The sequence below is a fragment of the Grampus griseus genome, assembly GCF_964374135.1.
Source record: "Grampus griseus genome assembly, chromosome: 18".
In the NCBI taxonomy this organism is placed as follows: domain Eukaryota; kingdom Metazoa; phylum Chordata; class Mammalia; order Artiodactyla; family Delphinidae; genus Grampus; species Grampus griseus.
The window spans coordinates 64,178,313-64,197,863 of NC_139012.1; the positions used below are offsets into that span (position 1 = coordinate 64,178,313).

Genomic DNA, 19,551 nt, shown 5'->3' on the forward strand with positions numbered 1-19,551 from the left:
CAGTAAGACTTGCTTTCAGATTTTCATCTAGTATTTATATGCCTGTTCAGTGATTTGCAACCACCTGACAAAGTATTGCACCTTGCTGTTTCCTTGCAGACATGTGGCAGTAGTTCTGTGTGTGTGTGTGTGTGTGTGTGTGTGTGTGTGTGTTTAGGCTAATGTCACTCTTATTTTCCAACTGGAAGGGCAAGATGAAGAAACTGAGAATGGCCATATGGAAGGCTGTAAAAGTGGCATGTTACCAAGAAGACCAGAAGCAAGGGCGACAAGGAATGGAAATCAAGATCACTTATCGGGCTTCCCTGGTGGCACAGTGGTTGAGAGTCCGCCTGCCGATGCAGGGGACACGGGTTCGTGCCCCAGTCCGGGAAGATCCTGCATGCCGCAGAGCGGCTGGGTCTGTGAGCCATGGCTGCTGAGCCTGCGCGTCCGGAGCCTGTGCTCTGCAACGCGAGAGGCCACAACAGTGAGAGGCCCGCGTACCGCAAAAAAAAAAAAAAAGATCAACTTATCTTTGAGAGGGTGCTTAAAGAAAGAAACTCCAAAGTTTACTTTCTAAAAGCCAGTTCAGACAAGCATAATGCTTGAATTGAAATACATGAACTCTCCTGCCAATGGATTAATGATTTCTTGTAGTGTTAGTATTGGATCTCCCTTAGAGATCATCCATCCAGTTTCTCATGTACAGGTGAGCCAGCTGAAGCCCAGAGAGGGTCACATGCCTTATCTGCAGCCACCCAGCTGGTATGTAGGAAAATCACCACCAGAACCCAGGTCTTCTGCCTTGGACTGCTGGCTTTTCCCATTATACTGCATTATCCCTCTGAGAACAGAACTAATGGCATCCATATAATTTGTTCTTAACATACTGGCTTCTATATCACTAGCTACGCCTAGTGAGGTATCTTCTGTATCACCTAACCAAACCAAGGAGTATAGAAAAAAATACAGATCTTGCCCTTAAGAAGTTTACTGTTTAAACGATCTGAAAATGAAAACAAAAAACAAAAAACCCCACAAGTACACAGAATTAAACTTGTCCTGACTCTTATAGTCTTTGACTCCTCTCTTCCGGCATCTCCAAAAGTCATCTTCATTTTTCGACTCTTCTTTGCCATGTGGTTTACCAAGCAGAAAAAAAACATGTGATTGGCTATCAGAAACTTGTGTGTGCAGTGAAAGCCTCAGGCTTCCTTCCCCAGTGCAAATGACCCTCCAGTCCAACCTTGCTATTAAGGTGGAAGGCAGCTGCAATACTGCAGACAGAGAGTACTGGTGATGCCTGGTGAGCCTTCCAGAAGACTCCCTCACCTCTACCAGCTCTGCCTCCTTAGCTCCAATTCTGGAACCACAGTGCCAGCCCTTGCACCTGGGAGCATCTGTCTGCCTGGTATTTTCCCAGTGCCGCATGCTGATGCATAACAGCACTGCTTTTGCAGCCGAGACCCACGCAACTTTCCCAAGGCTGCAGGGTTTTTTCTGGGAGCTGCCTGATGCATAGATTGTTAACGGGCAACCCATACAGTGTTGGGGTTCGCGTTAAAATTCAGTTTTTAAACATGCTTTTTTCATGGGAACCCTCCTCCATCACCTCACCCCTCCTCTTCGTTCTGCCACCTTCTGTACTTACCGGTTTTTGGTTTTTTGGTCTTTTTGGTTTTTCAGTTTTTTAGTGATAAGGAAAGGAAGAAGATCTGTTAAAATAACATAAAATGTTCAGAATAATATTATGACCCCTATTTCTCTTCATAGTGGGCACTGGTGGTGTACATAAGAGTTTTCTACAGACGGATTGATTCTCTCCCATCTACACCTCAAATAGTCAAGCCAACAAGTGATAGAATAAGTCAGATTGACATCACCCTTTTTCCTCTTCTTTCAGGCCTCTTAGGAGAGAAGTAAATAAGCAATGAAAGTAACCAAAATTCAAGTAGAGAAATAAAGGATGACAGAGACTGACTAGTTCACAAGTTGAATTATCAATTTCGGAATCACCTCAAAATCTTTGTTGCTTTAAGTGAACTAATATTCACTTAACTATTTAAGTGAATATTAAGTGAACTATCATGTTACCAACAACAACAATAAGAAGAAAGTGAAGGTGAGGAAAAAGAAGAAAATATCTTACCTTTGCAGTCCCTGAGAGTTTACATAGTACTTCTACATAATGTTACTTTGTTCACTATCAAAACATAAAGACCTAATTCTCAATTTTCACTTGTAGAAAAGCCTCAGAGAGGCTCAAAAAGATTAAGAATAAGAAACCTTCTCAAGGTCACATGACTGTTAACTGGCAGAACCAGGATTAGAACTAGGGTATTAAAATCTTTGAGCTAGCCCTCTGCACAACTAGATATAGCAGAACGGAGGTATTTCCCAAGGGTCCCATGGCAGGCTGATGTAGGAAATAGAACTGTTTTCCTTCCCCACTTCAATTGCTGGTCTTTATTTTTGTGAATACTTTACCTAGCCACACCTTTCAGTCTGTCATTTGACCAAGTTTTGGTCACATTTTTCATGCTTCCACAAAACTAATTCAGGTACTCTTCATTTTAAGAATTTATTCCTGTTGGAGATATTTCCAAGATGTCACCCTATATAGTCAAATGCCTTTCCACCAAGCGTTCTCTTCTATCTATTCCTATTTGTGGAAAGAGTACTGAAAAGCTATTAAGATTATCCTGATTTCCATATTTCCTCATATCATACTAAATGCCAATCACTCTGGCTTTGAGCATTATTATAAACTCTTAGGGTTTTGTTTTTTAATAACATATTCAGTATATTTCAGTAAATTGCACCCCCCCCTTTTTTTGATGCTCATATTGTCCCATCTTTGGCCAGTAAGAGCCACATCATGTTGGCTCTTATGTCTTTTTGATACAGCCCCACTAGCCTTTGATAGCGTCTTTGCTTTTTGACACGACATGTCTGAAGCTCATCTGGTACCTTCCTGTCCCAGTCCTGGAATTGGCCATTTCTCTTAGTGAGGAATAGTATTCAGAGATAGCTAGCAAATATATGTATGTGTATTTAAAAAAAGAAAATAAATGATTAGTTCACATAATATTTCTAATTCAAATTTAACATTATAGCATACTTCTTTTTTTTTTTTTTTTTGCGGTACGCGGGCCTCTCACTGCTGTGGCCTCTCCCGTTGCGGAGCACAGGCTCCGGACGCGCAGCCTCAGCGGCCATGGCTCACGGGCCTAGCCGCTCCGTGGCATGTGGGATCTTCCCGGACCGGGGCACGAACCCGTGCCCCCTGCATCGGCAGGCGGACTCTCAACCGCTGCGCCACCAGGGAAGCCCCTTTACGTCATTTCTGTACTTGATTCTTCTGGGCTAAAAACCTTTGTTCCTAAACATCAGCATAATTCTTTATTTGCTTTATCCCGTGGTATATTTAAGTTGTTTTAAATAGTAATAGCAATATTATAATAGAAAGACTACTGAATAAGATTTTAGATTTTTTTTTTGCAGCTTTCTTTGTCCTGAGAATATATTCTACCAAGAATGTATAGTCAAAACGCTGTGTTTTAAAGTCACTTGAAATAATTCTTTTAACTCTGTGGTTATATCAGCAAGTTGACAGTAGGTTTATTCACTTTACTTTGTTGTCGATTTAGGGGATTTTAAAAAAATGTATAAGTATTTTTCACATGTACATAATTACAAGATTCCATAATGGAAACAATGTAATGAGAGAGAAGTCTCACTACCACCCCTTTCCCGTCAGCTTGTTTCTCACTTTTCCACTGGCAGCCATTTTTGATCAATCTTGATTTATCAAAGTGCTTCCTTTTGTAAACATAAGCGCACACACACACACACACACACACACTTATATTTATGTTTCCCTCTTTCTTACATGAAGGTAGTGTAGCATATAAACTTCCATAAACCTTGGCTTTCCCCCACACACACTTAATAATATATGCTAGAGGGACTTCCTTGGTGGTCCAGGGGTTAGGACTCCGCGCTTCCAGTGCGGGGGTGCAGGTTCGATCCCTGGTCGGGGATCTAAGATCACACATGCCGTGGGGTGCAGCCAAAATTTTTTTAAAATAATAATGAATATAAAGTTAACAGAAGGCTATTAAGGCTGTAACATCTAAGTCTCTATTTAAAAATATATATATATATACATACATATATAATAATATATCCTGGAAATTACTCCATGTCAAATTTCCCAGCTGTGTAGTATTCTTTTGCATGGATGTATCATAGTTAAGAAGTCCTCTTTTGATGGACTTTTGGGTTGTTTTCAAATTTTAGCTCTTACTGTAATACGGAGTGAATAGCTTCAGGCATGTGTCAATTCATATTTTGGCCATTGTGCCTCTGGGGTAGATCTCTACAAGTAGGATCGCTAGGCGTTACCAACCAGGGAAGCTCACTAGAGACTCAGGGCCTTGGGTAGTTACTGGAGACTGACTGGCCACACAGGCACCCTCTTCCTGCATGTACCAAAATTCCAGACTCCCATAAGGAGGCCTTCCCTGGTGTCCAGTGCTTAAGACTCCGTGCTTCCACTGCAGGGGGCACGGTTTCGATCCCTGATCAGGGAACTAAGATCGCACATGCCGCGTGGAGTGACAAAAAGAAAAAAAAAAAAACCAGACTCGCAGAAGGAAAGCAGGTGTTTAGCATAAACCATATTGTTTGTACAGTTAAGGCACAGTCAGCCACTTTTGTTTGTTAATGGTGGGAACCCTCCTGAAATCCAAGTTCCCAGGTGCCATGCCAATCTTGTAACAGCAACCTTTCAAAGGAGAGCCTGCTAGGTTAATTTTTTTTTTTTTTTTTGCAAAGTACCATTGTCATTTCTTGAACCATCCATTCATGTATCTTGCTTGTTTTTTATTAGGTTTGTAATCTTCTTCTGGATTGCTCTTTTTATATTAGGTATTTGGGCCTTTTGTGACATCAGTTGCAAATATTTTTTCCAATTTGTCTTGTGCTTTGCTTATTGCATTTGTTTGTTGTTTGTATATTTGAGTCGTAGCTTTTTCCACTCCAAGGTTATAAAGGAACTCTCCCATCTAGAACTTCTATTTTTCATTTTTTACATTGGAGTTCTTCCTGGTATAAAGTGAAGTACAAATCCTGTTTTGTTTTTCCAAATGACTGGCTCAGTTTGTGCCAACTTTTCGCCCTTCTTTTCCTTATTCATTTGAAAAGCCACCTTTATCAGGTATGTACTAAATTTCTGCATGCTTTGGGGCCTATTTCTAGACTTTCTTTTCTGTTCCATTGGTCTGTTTGTCTAAGCACCACACTTTCGATTAAAGAGACTTTATAACATGTTTTAATATCTGGTAGGGCTAACCTCCCCCATCACAGTACCATATTACTCTTATTTTCAGAATATTCCTGGCTCTTCTTGCTTATTGATTTTTCTATGTGAACTTTAGAATGAACATACCTAACTGTAGGAAAAAACCCACGTGTTGATACTTTTATAGGGATTATATTAAATTCATAAATTCATGTTGTGAAAATTGACATGTTTATCATGTTGGGTCTTACCGTCCAGTAAGTAATGTCTTTCATTTTGTTATGTCCACTTTTTGTGTCTTTCAGCATTATACTCAAGTTCTCCTCCCGTGAGATTTGCGCATTTCTTTGACATTTATGTTTTTTCTGGTGTGTGTGTTCAGGGCGGGGGCAAACCATCCACTCACTTTTGAGAAACGATCCTTAATGCTTACATGATAGATTTGATGTTGAAACCCGGCATGTGTTTATTGGTGACCACTCAGGCCAAGTAACCATCCTCAAACTGGAGCAAGAAAACTGCACCCTGGTCACAACATTCAGAGGACATACAGGTGGGATTGAAAGCAGACCCTCCATGTGCTGCTCTCACAGTGACCTATCGCCCGCTGCATGTTCTGATGTTCACAAGATGTGGTGTGCAAGTGACGAGGTACAATCTGGGCTTGTGCAAAGATACACGTGATGCGTGTGACTGATTTCAGAATGGTTCAGTAAGAATGGTTCAGTAAGATACAATGTCAGAAATTTTCTCCATCAGTCAAACAAAAGAGCAAACAGTCTATTTCAAAAATGGTGGTGATGTGGTTCTTTGTCATGCTACGCTGGAGAAAGCCCTTGTTTGCATATGTTAATGAGACATTGTTTGAGGCTGTGTGGCAACTGCACAAACAGTTGGACAGAAGGACAGCTGCCTCGGTCTGTCCTTGCCATCCTTGGAGCGAGAAAATGGTATGCAAGACAGACTCCTACTTCCAAGACAAATGAAATGAAAAATAGATTTGTCGTGGGTAGCTAGCCTACATAAAAAGGTACAAGTTCCTCTTTAATTTTCCTTCCTCTGGGGCTCTTTTCAAGGCCCCCTTTATGTTACTGGTCTGCTCAAGGTCATTTAAGCAAGGTGACAGACTGTATCCACACTTAACCTTTGAAAGACTTGAGTAAATGATGATGACTAATTTTTTACTAGTATTTTTAACATGTGATGTTGACCCTGGAGAATGAATAACTGCCTGTTTTCCTGGTTCTTAACGGGATTTTGTGTCTTCTGCAGTTTACCAGCCCATGATTCAGTATAGAACAAGGTTAATATTTGAGTTTAGACGTCATATAAGAACAAAAGTAGGTGAATGAGGATGTAAAATGGGATAGTATCTAGCTCATAAGGGAGTTCCTAAAGGGAAAAAGAGCAATGCAATAAAGAGAAAATTGAATCCAGGGGAAAGATTCATAAAAGATCATCTTAATTATCTACACCTGAGGCAGGAAGAGCACATAGAAACCTCCCCTGTGGATAGAACCCAGGTCTCTCCTGATTGGATTTCTCTTTTTAGCCACCTACACTCTGACCAAGCCTGGCCTGGTGGGGACCTGAAACTATCTCAGGTCAGGACTGTCTCACTGCTGAGTTCAGTCTCCTAATCCTTGGCTTCCCTAAGCCCTTAACTCCACCTGCACTTGTTCTTGCCCTTGTTGAGGAGTCCTTCCCTTGATCCCTCACTGCCCAGCATCTCTGCCCCATCTTCCCTTCCTCTCCATCGCTTCAGCCACACGTTTCCCTGCATTCTTAGTTCAGGCCCCCTTGTTCCTCCTTGTTGGTAAATTTCACCTGTGGTTCAGAGTATCCACGTCTCTCCCGCGCACTCAGCCGCGGAGTCTGCACTCGGGTTTGGGGTCACAGCACGAGCCTCAGCTCATCGTCCCCAGTGCAGAGTCGTCCTTCCAGTCCAGGCTCAGGAGTTGCCTCACAGCCCCTCATGTAACCCGGCTCTAAGTCCTTTGTACACAGTATGCTCCTTCTCTCAGTCCCTCAGCAGCTTTTTCAGACCTTCCCCGCTCTCCCTAGGCCTCCTTCAAAGAAAAACAGAGGTTATCAAATACAAGCTTTTTAAAAATGTTTATTTCTTGGCCACCCCATCTTCCCTCCCCAACAAGCAAGCTTTTCCTTCGCTTTCTCCTCATCGCTCGCCCTCCCGCCTCATGCTGTCCTTGGCCCCAGACTCATCCTCCTGGGGGTCTCCACATGGAAAGTTAATTTTTTGGTCTCCCTTTGGACCAACTCTTCTCAAGTTTCTAACATGCTGAGTTCCTTGCCTCTGTTAAAAACAAACAAAACCCCTCTGATCCCATCTTATTTTCTTCACAGCAGTGCCGCTTTTTTCCTTTGTTTTTCAATTGCAGTAAAATGTACACAACTTAAAATTGATGCTTTTGTCCATTTTTGTGTTCAATTCAGTGGCATTAAGTACATTCACATTGTTGTGCACTGATCACCACCATCCATCTCCAGAACATTCTTCATCTTGCAGAACAGAAACTCTGTGCCCATGTAACCCCCTCCCCCCAGCCCCTGACAACCACCATTCTGCTTTCTGTCTCTGTGCACTGCATATGAGGGGAATTGTGCAGTATTTGCTGTTCTGTGACCGGGTTAGTTCACCTAGAGTAATACCTTCACGTTGTCGCAGTTAGCAACGCGTCTTAAAAAAGTTATCATTTTCCCAGCCGTTTCGCATTCTTCCCTCCCGTTGGCTTTCCCGCCACCTGCAATTTGGCTCGTCTCTATCACTCCTCTCACACTGCTCTCCCCGAGGTGGCCAGTGGCCTGCTGGTAGCTAAATCCAGTGGACATGTTTTTTTTGTTTTTTTTTTGCGGTACGCGGGCCTCTCACTGTTGTGGCCTCTCCCGTTGCAGAGCACAGGCTCCGGACGCGCAGGCTCAGCGGCCATGGCTCACGGGCCCAGCCGCTCCGCGGCACGAACCCGTGTCCCCTGCATCGGCAGGCGGGCTCTCAAGCACTGTGCCACCAGGGAAGCCCGGACATGTTTTAAACTCTGTCCTGTTTAACCTCGGGGTAGCGTTTTACATTGTGGCCGTTCCTTCCTGCTGTGACTGCCCTCGATTGGCTTCTCTAACACATTTCCTCCCACATCGAAGTCTCTGACTGCTCTTTCTCCTCTCCTTTGAGGTCGTCTTGGTGGGTTCTGCCTGGGACCCTTGTCTCTTCACCTCCTGGGCTCTCCCTGGTTGACCTCGGCCACTACTGCCAGTCACAGAAAGAAAAGGCACAGGGCTTCCCCGTGAGCCACAACTACTGAGCCTGCGCGTCTGGAGCCTGTGCTCCGCAACAAGAGAGGCCGCGACCGTGAGAGGCCCGCGCACCGCAATGAAGAGGGGCCCCCGCTTGCCACACTAGAGAAAGCCCTTGCACAGAAACGAAGACCCAACACAGCCATACATAAATAAATAAATTTAAAATCATGGGCTTCTAAGAAGACCTCTGCTTAAAAAAAAAAAAAAAAGGCATAGTCATTGTTCTCGAATTCCTCACAGCCCAGTGAGCGAGACAGAAGCTAAACAGTAATTATAGTGCCTGAGGGCCGGGGTGTGTGGAGGAGCGTCTGGGGCACGGGAGCAGCACGAAGCGTGTCCAAGAACACGGAACGGCGCGTTGCGGGGATGGGCGTGGGAGTTGGTCAGGGAAGGTCTCCCCCCGGGGGGTGGGGGTAAGATATGACTTCGACCTAAGATTGTGGCGGAGGAGTAAGTGTTGAGTTCATGAAAGAGAAGTAGGGAGAGCAGGGCAGGCAGAACAAACCAGCGTAATCCAAGGCCTGGGGATTTGCAAAAAGCGTGGCTCTCTTGGGAGCGCCTAGTTACTCTTTTTGGCTGGAACACTGAGTGTGGGGGTGGTGGGTGTCAGCCAGAAAGGAAGTGAGAGTCGGTTCAGATCACTGAGAGCATTATCCTGACATCAGGGGAAAACGGTGAAAGAGTTTTAGGCAAAGAAGTTAACATGATCGGATTTAAAAGATTGCTCTGGTAGTTGAGAGTGTGATGGGAGAGCTAGTAGGAAACTGTCCCTCGCAGCGTGGCTATGGTGATGGGAGAGCGGGGAGTGGATAGACGTGTGGTAACATTTTAGAGGCCGTGACAGGCTGGAGAGTTCCCAGATTTGGTTGAGGCAGAGGTGGCTTTCAGCGTGACCTTCTGGCTCCTTAGAAGTCAGACGTTGCCCAGAGCACAGATAGGAATTCCCCGAGTTCTGTACTGCTGCCTCTGGGTCAGGAAAGGGGTAAGTAGGTGCTTCTTACTGCTGTGAGGTGAAAAGGTGGCCCAAGGATTTCATGTCTTCCGGATTCGTTCCAATATAAAATACTACCCGATGTTGTATCTTATCTTTCTGAAAGAATGTAAACTATTTTCACATGATTTCATCATGAAATATCTTTGAGGAAGACAGGACGTAGCCCAGGAAGGTTGTTATCTAACACGAAGGCAAATAAATGTAGCAGGTCACCTATCTAATTTGTTATTATTCCTAGACAGTAGTATCTACCCATCTCCAGTCTGGCTACAGCACAGGTCATTCATTTAAAGCTAGAACAAGGGCATCTGAGAGATTCCACAATGATGCAAACATTGTTGAGCTCTTCCTATGCAGTAAGTCCATCTGGGCCCTGGGAGGTCCCAAACTCAGCCAGACACAATTCTGGAGAAAGGGGCTGTGAACGGAGAGTTAGTTTTAACCTCCTGACTCCCTTACCCCCCCCAAACAAAGACCTTAAGATGAACCTAGATCCATTAAAGAGTGATCTTGGGGATCTAATTACTCCAGATCCAGACTCAACAGCAGACAAGTCTTCAGCCATTCACCCATCACTCTCTGTTACAGTACAGAAGGTCATATAAAAATGTGAGTTAGTGGTGGAATCTTCCTAACAGCCATACCCAGAGGCCAAAACATGGCGCTAACTAATCCATGGGGATCTAGAAAACTAATTTTATGTTCTTATGCTCCCTCTGCTGGTTTTATTTCTGGAGCTAAATGCCAAATATCATAGTTCTTTGATATTTCTGCAGAAATTAGAATATATTTCTGCCAAAACGTCACACGCTGATTTGAACAAAGAGGAAAAATATCAGATTTTGGCCACTGGAAACTACTAGTATCAATAAAATCTTTTTTTTTTCTTCTAAGAATTTTTTTGGTTAGTATGAACATATTGGAAATAGGAGGGCTTGAATGTGAACCGCCCAAAGCATACTACTTAACGGAAAATTAAATCCAGACTTGTTCATTGACTGTTAGGAGAAGTATTGAAAGTAACAGTGTAGCTATAATAAAAATAACTAAAACAAGGACAGGCACAGTTTAGTGCAAATATGTAAGTTCAGATCATTAAGCTGAAAGCTTAATTTTTGTTTACAGTAGAGCCTTTCACATCTAATAGATGTGGATTTTCATCTAGAGTCCGTCAGGTCATTGGCTCTCCATGTGATGAGTGGTGCCCCTCATCAGTGAATGAAATCAGCCTAGTCCTTGCCCTGGTTCAAATCCCGCTCATGGAATTAAAGCAATAATTGGAAATACTATGCGTGTAACAAGTGTTGTGAAGCCCCGAGGCCACGCATGGGCTTCTTTGGGAACAGTTAACAAGAGGGCTTCTTGTCCACAGAGTTAAAGGGGGGCTTCTAAGAAAGTGATGTTTAAACAACACCTTAAGAAGACTGAGGAGTTACCCAGGTGGTGGGAACATTCCAGACCCCGGATGTAGGAAGCAGGTTTGAAGCCTGCAGTGGGTAAGTGTGAATGGAGTCCAGTGGCCTGTGTGGAGAGCCAGGGGTGAGGGATACAAGTTGGCGTCCCAGGCAACGTGAAGAACTTCGGATGGACGTTGTTCTCAGGCAGAGGGAAGCCAGCGGTGGAGTTGAGGCAGGGTGGTAACGTGCTTTCCGTTGTAACGAATCGTGGTAGCAGCGGGTGGTGGACTGAGTGGGGACGAGGATGGATGTGAGGAGGCCTTTTAGAAGGAAGCTACTGCCGGAGTCCCTGGAAAAGGGGACTCCTGTCTGGACCGGGAGAACAGCAGCGGGTGTGGAGAGTAGAGGAGGGGTTCAGGGTCTGTTTAGGAGATGAGTCAGCAGCGCTTGATGATTGGTTGAAGCAGGAGTGGCTTCCACGTTTCTGTCTGGAACATTTGGGTGGACGGTGACGCCATTTACTGAAAATGGGAACGGCAGAAGTAACAGCAGCTTTGCGAGAGAATGTCGTGGTGCTTTAAACTGAACATGACCAAGAGGCCTCCTTGAGGAGGCGGCAAGGAGTCAGCTGGATGTCCCGCTGTGGGTCTCAGGAGGAGGGTGTAGCCTAGAGACGGAGCACATTTACCTTTCCAGAAACACTCATCACTTCAACCTGGAGCAAAACGCAGTAACTGAAAGGTTACAGACTCTTCAAGAGGCTCCGTGGTCTGAGGACTTCCTTGGCTGCCTCTCCTCTGGCCGCATTTTGTCTGCACACCCGCACCCTGCACGCGTGGTGGGATGTGCATGGTGAGTTATCAGGTCGCACTGGTAGAGACAGAGCCAGCAGTTTCCAGCCCTGGCTCTGTGACCCTCCACCTCGTCTTTAGCTTTTGCAAGATATGTTGTAAAAGTCTCCAAAAATTAGCTCACTGAGCATTTGGTAACATGTATGAAATTTCTAAAAATGTTTATACTCTGATCTGGTTCCACAGTTGGGAAACTCTTCTAACTAAATCAGAAATGGGAATAAAGTTTTATGTATAAGAATGTTCATCCTAGCAAAACGTATAATAGTTGAAAGTTAAACAACCTAACAGTAAGTGAAATAAGGTACACCCATGCTTTGGGATATTATGCAGCTATTAAAAATTCCACTTAAGAGAGTATAAAATAGTATAGATAAAACCTTGACTTTTAAGAATGAATTCATTTATGTTAAAAGTTATTCTGTCGGTTATATTGTGGAGGGCCAAGGCAGGGAGAAGCATATAATGAAACCATGAGGGAGAGCTCTGGAGCGGAAAGCTGGAGTGAAGGACAACGAAATGGAATAAATGATTTTTGTCAATTAAAATATCATAAACCCCGGAAACCCACAACCATCGCAGACCTGGCTCTCATTCTCCATCCTGGTTATGGGTCGTGCAGGGCGAGGAGGTTGGCCCGGGTGTAGACGGAGAGGGCGGAGCATTGTGTCTGCACTGCTCCGCGAGCTGGGCTCGCTGAGGTGGCTGACTCGCTGCCGCCAGAGGCGTCGGGTGGAAGGGGCTCTGCTGCTCATCAGGAAGCTGACAGAGGCAGCAGTCGCCGCAGAAAGAAGAGACTTCCCGCCCCATTCTTCTGGGCTCCTCTGTGTCTGCCAAAGCCTCTGTTGTGACGGCTTATTGCTCTCCTTTATCGTCCTCCCGTGCTGCTTTGCCATTCAATTACTGGGCCAGGTGAGTAAACGTACACTGAGCACCTCTGGTGCACCCAGCTCTGTGCACTGTGCTTGAATACAAAGATGTGGAGCCTAAAGTCTACAGTGGGGACAGATTTATAATCCAGCAAAGTCGGATCCAGTGAGTGATGGTGACATTTAGAGACGTGGGCAGAGGTGGGAGCCTCACCTAGATTGGGGGTGTTGGAGGGAAGGCTTCCTGCAGGAGAGGGCACCTGAGTTGCACCTTGAAGAGGGAGAAAAGGTTACCTGGGGGATAAAAGGTAGGTCTGGCGCTCCAGGCAGAGGGAGCAACCACGTCTTGTGAGAGAACGGCTCCACCAAACACAGTGTGCGTGTCCTTCTCGTTCCCAGAACTAACATTGTATATTTGTGTTGGTGTAGGGTCTGAGTCTTATTTGTTTTGAATATATCCACAGAGCTTAGCACAGTGCCTGCCGTATAGAAGATGCTCAGTACCTGCTTATTGAACTGATTTGAAATGAATGCTGTGATTTACAGTTTATAAGCCAGCCTCCAATAGAGACCGGTTGTTAGGTCATTTACATGGAACTGGGATGGGACCACTGGGTGATTATTTTGCCTCCCCAGTCCCATCCTGTTTCCTATCTTGCAGCTTTTCCTTCCATCTTTCCCACTTTTCCTGAAGCCTGTGGTGTAACAGTCTGAGCCCTGGGAGAGTCTGATGAATATGCCCTGGCTTTAACCTGGTTGTCTGTTCACTCTTCATGACTCTGTGTTACCAGGAACTCCCCTTCCCAGCTCGGACTCCTTGCAGCCTGATGTGATGTGCAAAAACTAGAGGTGGACCTTGTTTCTAAAACTTTAGTTGATCTTATGATGGTTGAGATAGCATGGGAACGCGCTGGTCACTGCCTTAGGCTAACTCAACAAAAAACAGTGTCACAGAGATGGTCCAGATGAGGTCTCCTGCACTATAATCATAGCTCACGTTTATTGAGTGTTTCCCATGCACTAGGCACTGTTCCATGTGCTTATATATATTCACTCATTGAATCTTATAAATTTGTTTATTTTTAATTTTTTTTATTTTTGGCTGCACACGGTATTTGTTTTTCTCTTTTTGGCTGCATTTGGTCTTCGTTGCTGCACTCGGGCTTTCTTTAGTTGTGGCAAGCGGGGGCCACTCTTCGTTGCAGTGCATGGGCTTCTCATTGCGGTGGCTTCTCTTGTTGCGGAGCACGGGCTCTAGGCGTGTGGGCTTCAGTAGTTATGGCTTGCAGGCTCTAGAGCGCAGGCTCAGTAGTTGTGGTGCACGGGCTTAGTTGCTCCGCGGCATGTGGGATCTTCCCGGACCAGGGCTCGAACCCGTGTCTCCTGCATCGGCAGACGGATTCTTAACCACTGCGCCACCAGGGAAGCCCCACTCATTTAATCTTAACAAAACTATTATCATCCCTCTTTTATGGATGAGAGTTCTGAGGCTCAAAGTCTTAAATAACTTGCTCAGGGTCATATACCTAATAAGGGTAGAGCTGTCACTTGAGCCTAGAATCTGGTTCCAGAGCCTTTGCACTTCTGATACCGTATATCAACTTCCCATTTCTTTGTCATAAACCATCCTTATCCCATAGTCACCAACAAAGGCCAGAGGGCCTGCTTCTCGTGGTGCAATGCTGGTAGATGTTGGTGTGTATTAGTTAGGAGGAGCTGAATGGTGTCTATCACTTGGCACATAGAAAACCCTATTTAAGTATTTCCATGTTTGTTTGGACAGGATGAACAGCCCATCCAATTCAGTCTTTAAAGTTAAATAAGCCTTTCTAACCATTCTTTTTACCAGTGCCCACCATTATTTAAATCTAACACCATGATTTAAAGAACCTGAGCCACCCATTTTACATGTTGTCTAAGTCCATTCTGGCCGCCATAACAGAATACCATAGACTGGGTGGCTTATAGACAACAGAAATAACATTTCTCACAGGTCTGGAGTCTGGGAAGGCCAAGATCAAAGCACTGGCAGATTCAGTGTCTGGTGAGAACCCACTTCCTGGTTTCTAGATGGCTGTCTTCTTGCTATAACCTCACACAGCAGAGTGGGTGAGGGAGCTCTCTGGGGTCTCTTTCATAAGGGCACTAATCCCATTCATGAGGTCTCTGCCCCAGTGACCTAATCACCTCCAAATATTGAATATGATTGGGGGGGGGGACACAAACACATGTTAAATGGGGAAATCATATATTTGTCATCTTTCTCTTTTCTGTCCCCCTAATCCTTAACTAGTCAAGCAAGACCATCTCCAAAGCTTCTCCTTGAGATGAGCATTCCCTGACTTAACAGGTATGAGTAGTGGAATAGGTGAAGACCAGCACAGAAACAACACTGGTCAGCCAGGAAAAGAGATGTCATGTGCCTGTTTCATGTCCTAAGAACAGGCAAAGGACAGTCATTCATGTACTTCCTCCTTCGTTCAATCATTTGCTTATTGAATGCCTACTGTAAGGCAGGCAGAATTGTAGATCCTGTGGGAAAAAGCCAAAGCCCTGGCCCTCCTAGAACTTATATTCTGTTGGGACAGTAGGCAATGCTCTGAAGAGAAATACCGTAAGGAGGAAAGTGGTAAGAGTGGTCAAGGGAGGTCTCTGAGGAGGTGGCATTTGTGAGGGAACAAGCCAGTGATAATCTACGGGAAGAAAGTCACAGGCAGAGGCAACAAAATGCAGAGACCCAGAAGTAAGAATGAACCTGGCCTGTTCTAGGAACTTTGGGAAGCCCAGCTGACTGGAGCAGAGCTAGTAAGGTGGGGGAGGAGAGAGAGGGAAGCCCCTATAGTGGCAGAAGCCAGATCACCGAGGGCCTGGAGAGAACTGTGGGTTTTACTCTGAATGGGATGGGAAACCACAGGAGTGATTTAAGCAAGGGTGTCATCATCTGCTTTGTGTTCTTCAGTGATCACTTTGGTGGAGAATAGACAACAGGGACAGGAGTGGAAGCAGGAAACGTTGTATGAGGCTAGTAGTATAATTTCAGAATTTAAAGAAGGTGCTGAGAGTCCCATCCATCCTTCACCCCTATTCCCCACATGTTAACATCTTTGAAAATTACAGTACACGTATCAAAAATCAGGAAAACTTGAAACAACACTGTTCTTTAATCCACAGACGTTAGTCACATTTCTCCGGTTATCACACTAATATCCTTTTTCTGGTTCAGAATCCAACCCACGACTACACCCCACGTTTGGTGATAATGTCTCCTTAGTTCCCTTAACCTGGAACAGTTCTTCAGTCTTTCTGTGCTTTCATGACCTGGACATTCTTTATTTTTAAAGATTTTTTTTTTTGATGTGGACCATTTTTAAAGTCTTTATTGAATATGTTACAATATTGCTTCTGTTTTATGTTTTGGTTTTTTGGCCCCGGGGGCATGTGGGATCTTAGCTCCCTGACCAGGGATCGAACCCTTGCCCCCTGCATTGGAAGGAGAAGTCTCAACCACTGGACCACCTGGGAAGTCCCAACCTTGACATTTTTGAGTACTAGCCTGACTGTCCTTCCCCCCTAGAAAGTCTCTCCATTTGAGTTTTTCTGATGCTTCCTTATGGTTAAATTTTTATAAGAATAAAACAAAAGTGACGATATGCCTTCTCAGTGCATCATATCAGAAGGCACATGATACTGATTTGTCCTCTTACTGGTGATGCTAACTTTGATCGCTTGGTTAAGATGGTGTCTGCCAGGTTTCTCCATTGTAATCACCCTTTGTAATACATCAGTATGTTGTGAGGAAATACCTTGAAACGTTGAAACTATGTAAATATTCCGTTTCTTATCATATATCTGACAAACTAGAGTACTGTATTTGTATACAAATCTTTTTACATTTGGCCTTAGTACCATTTTTCATAGTTAATTTTGTCAATTCTTCCCCTAACCCCCTTCAGTGAGGTTGTACCACTTATTTGTAATATGGCTAGGTTCACTTGTTTCTGTTCATATTCCATTTTGGGTTCTCCTTCCCCCTCCCCCTCAGCAACACACACACACACACACACACACACACACACACACACTCCTAGTTTTTATTTTTTACTTGTTTTCGAGTATGTGAAATAGTAACATGATTCCAAAACTCAAAACCAAACCAAAACAAACAATAAAAAGTGTCTCTCCTTCATCGCTTCTCCATTCCTATTCCCCAGCCTCTCCCACACACCTGCTGTAGTTAATAAATCTCAGTAATTTCTCATCTCCCCTTTTTTCTTAGATGAGAAGTAGCATAATGTAGATATTCTTTTGCACTTTGCCTTTTTCCCTTTACAGTATATCCTGGAAATCATGTCATAGCCATCCAGCAGGTCTTCTCCATTCTTTTTCATAGCCGCATAGTACTCTGTGAATGTACCATAGTTTTATTTGCCCACTCTCTTATATGAGCATTTAAGTTGTTCCCAATGTTTTGCTATTTCAAACCATGCTGAGATGAATAGAGTGTGTATTTTGGTGTATTTGATGGGAGCAGGGACAGTATCTTCAAGATAAATTCCTGGAAGTGAGAGGGCTGGATTGAGAGCTCAGTGCATACGTAGTTTTGTTGGATATGGCCTTCCCCATGTTACTGGTTTGCATTCTCATCGACAGTGTATGAGAGTGCTTTTTCCCCCAGAGCCTTTACAACAAAATGTGTGTCATACTTTTTAATTTTCTAGGCAAGAATTTTAATTGTGGCTCATACAAGGATAGTAGCAATGGAGATGGTGAGAAGTGCTTAGATTCTAGATACATTTTGAGGGAAAAACCAATTCAGAGTTTATAGTGGGTTGCTTTGGAGGCTAATGAAACAGTTTTCCAACCAGGGTTCTCTCTAATTCTGTTTAAGTATTAGGCATCAATATTAACAGTGTAAAGTAATAGCTTCTTTTCACTTGTCTGACATTTTTGAAGCTTTGGGTGACTCTCACCTTCCTCTTGGACCAGCCTTATTATAATATCCTAGTAATTCTGTGGCATTCTAGTAGGTAATGGTACTGCTCTAACAAATAACTTTCAACATTTCAGTGGCTTAATGCAAAGGTGTTTTCCTCATGCATGTAACAATCCAGTGCAAGTGTTCCTGTTCTTTTCCATGTGGTGATTCAGGGTCCCAGGCTCCTTCTAGAATTTCTCTGTGTCCTGGCGTCTTGGAGTCCTCCAGGAGGAAGTGTAAAGAGAAAGTGGAAAAGGAACGTCTTAACTGCCTCGGCCTGGGAGGGATGTGTATGACTTCCACGTACTTTCTGGGTTCCCTTGCTGAGAACTGGTAACATGCCCCCTAGTTGCAAGAGGGGCCAGTTAATGTGGCCCCTGTAGGAAGCAACTTTCCAGGGAGCGCTGTATATACAAGAAGAGGGAACATGAATTTCAGTAAACAATTAGCTGACTCTACCACAGATAGTTAACAAAGTGAGTCATTCTAGTACTGTGTGGGAATAAACATTTTGCACGATGGAATGCATATCCTGAAGCATTACATTCTCAGATACTGAAGGAAGGTTAAGGGTCGGGGGATGGGTACATGAAGTTTAATAACAGGGAGAGAAGATGAGTTATACAGAAAGAGAAAATATTTAGCTTTGAAAGGCTAAGTAAGCATAGCAGAGGAGTTCCAAATAACGAGATTTGTGGATGAAAAAGCGATTTTTGTGTCTTCATTCATCTGCTCTTTCGTTCATTCAACAGGTACCACCAGAGCCTGTTTGCTGCTGGCCCTGTGCTTGTTTTGGGGTGGGAGTGGGGGAGGGAAGAGGAGATGGGAGCTGCAGGGGGTGGTCAGCACAGGTACACTGGGGGAAGTGGTGTGTATTCTTACAGGGACAGGAATGTACACAAGCAGAATGTTGTGCAGGTATAGGGAGAAGCTATTAAGCATAATCCAGGATAGTGGGGGGTTTTTTTCCTTTTGACCTTGAAAAAATATCTTCTGAGACATTATATGAGAGAAACTTTCCTAAAAGCTTTTAAAGTGCAGTACTTCATTAGAACAAATTGATGATCTAAAGAAGAAAAATGTCGGATTCCAACAAATAAGAAACAACTTGTATGTTCTTTTCAGAATATAATATTTTTCAATAAAAATGAGTAAAAATTTCTCATATTCTTAAGTATTCATAAGCTTTGTGCTCATCTTATACATAAAAAGTTACTGTTGTTCTCAGTACACAAGAAGTTTGATTTATGATGGGACTGCCAGGGAAGAAAATCTGTCATAATGTTTTATAGCCAAACCACTGGAGTGATGCTAATAACCATCTGTACTGCACACCACAGTTTACAGAGTGGTCCCAGGTAATTGGCCCCGTCATGCTCACTGTAACCCTGTGAGGTAGGTAGTGGTTAGGCTGATATTATCCTCAGTGTTATCATCGTATTACCATCATCCCCAGTTTACAGTTGAAGAAACTGACACTTGAGGATGTAAGTAATTTTCCCAGAATCTATAAATTTAAATTCCCAGAGAGAGAAAATACATTTTAAATTCTGATATTCTTGTCTATCAACACCTGTATTCAAGAATAAAATAAATCTAACTGAGCTTTTTTAAAGCCCCGTTTACTGCTCACCTGCTGTCGGGATGTGGGGTAGACGGGGCTTAAAAACTACGGTCAATATTTCCAAACAGTGCGGTATTTTCTGTTCTTAGAACTATGTCTATTTTTTTGAAGGTCAGTTAATTGCCTTTTTCATTCCCCTTTGGTCTTTACAGTAATTGATTTTATGGTACATGAAATTTTGGGGAAAAGTGCATAAAGGGTGGGACTTTTATTCTTGGAGCCCATTTTTTTCTCTTTGGGGA

The 19,551-nt window shown here is 43.8% G+C and overlaps 1 protein-coding gene across 1 annotated transcript in view; it reads left to right on the forward strand.

The window, feature by feature from the left end:
* Positions 1–19,551, forward strand: part of WDFY2 (WD repeat and FYVE domain containing 2) — a 176,092-nt gene that overhangs the window by 132,977 nt on the left and 23,564 nt on the right. The window contains exon 6 of the mRNA XM_082676018.1: positions 5,728–5,840. Coding sequence (XP_082532144.1) covers positions 5,728–5,840 — 113 coding nt within the window. The remainder of the gene's footprint in view (positions 1–5,727; positions 5,841–19,551) is intronic.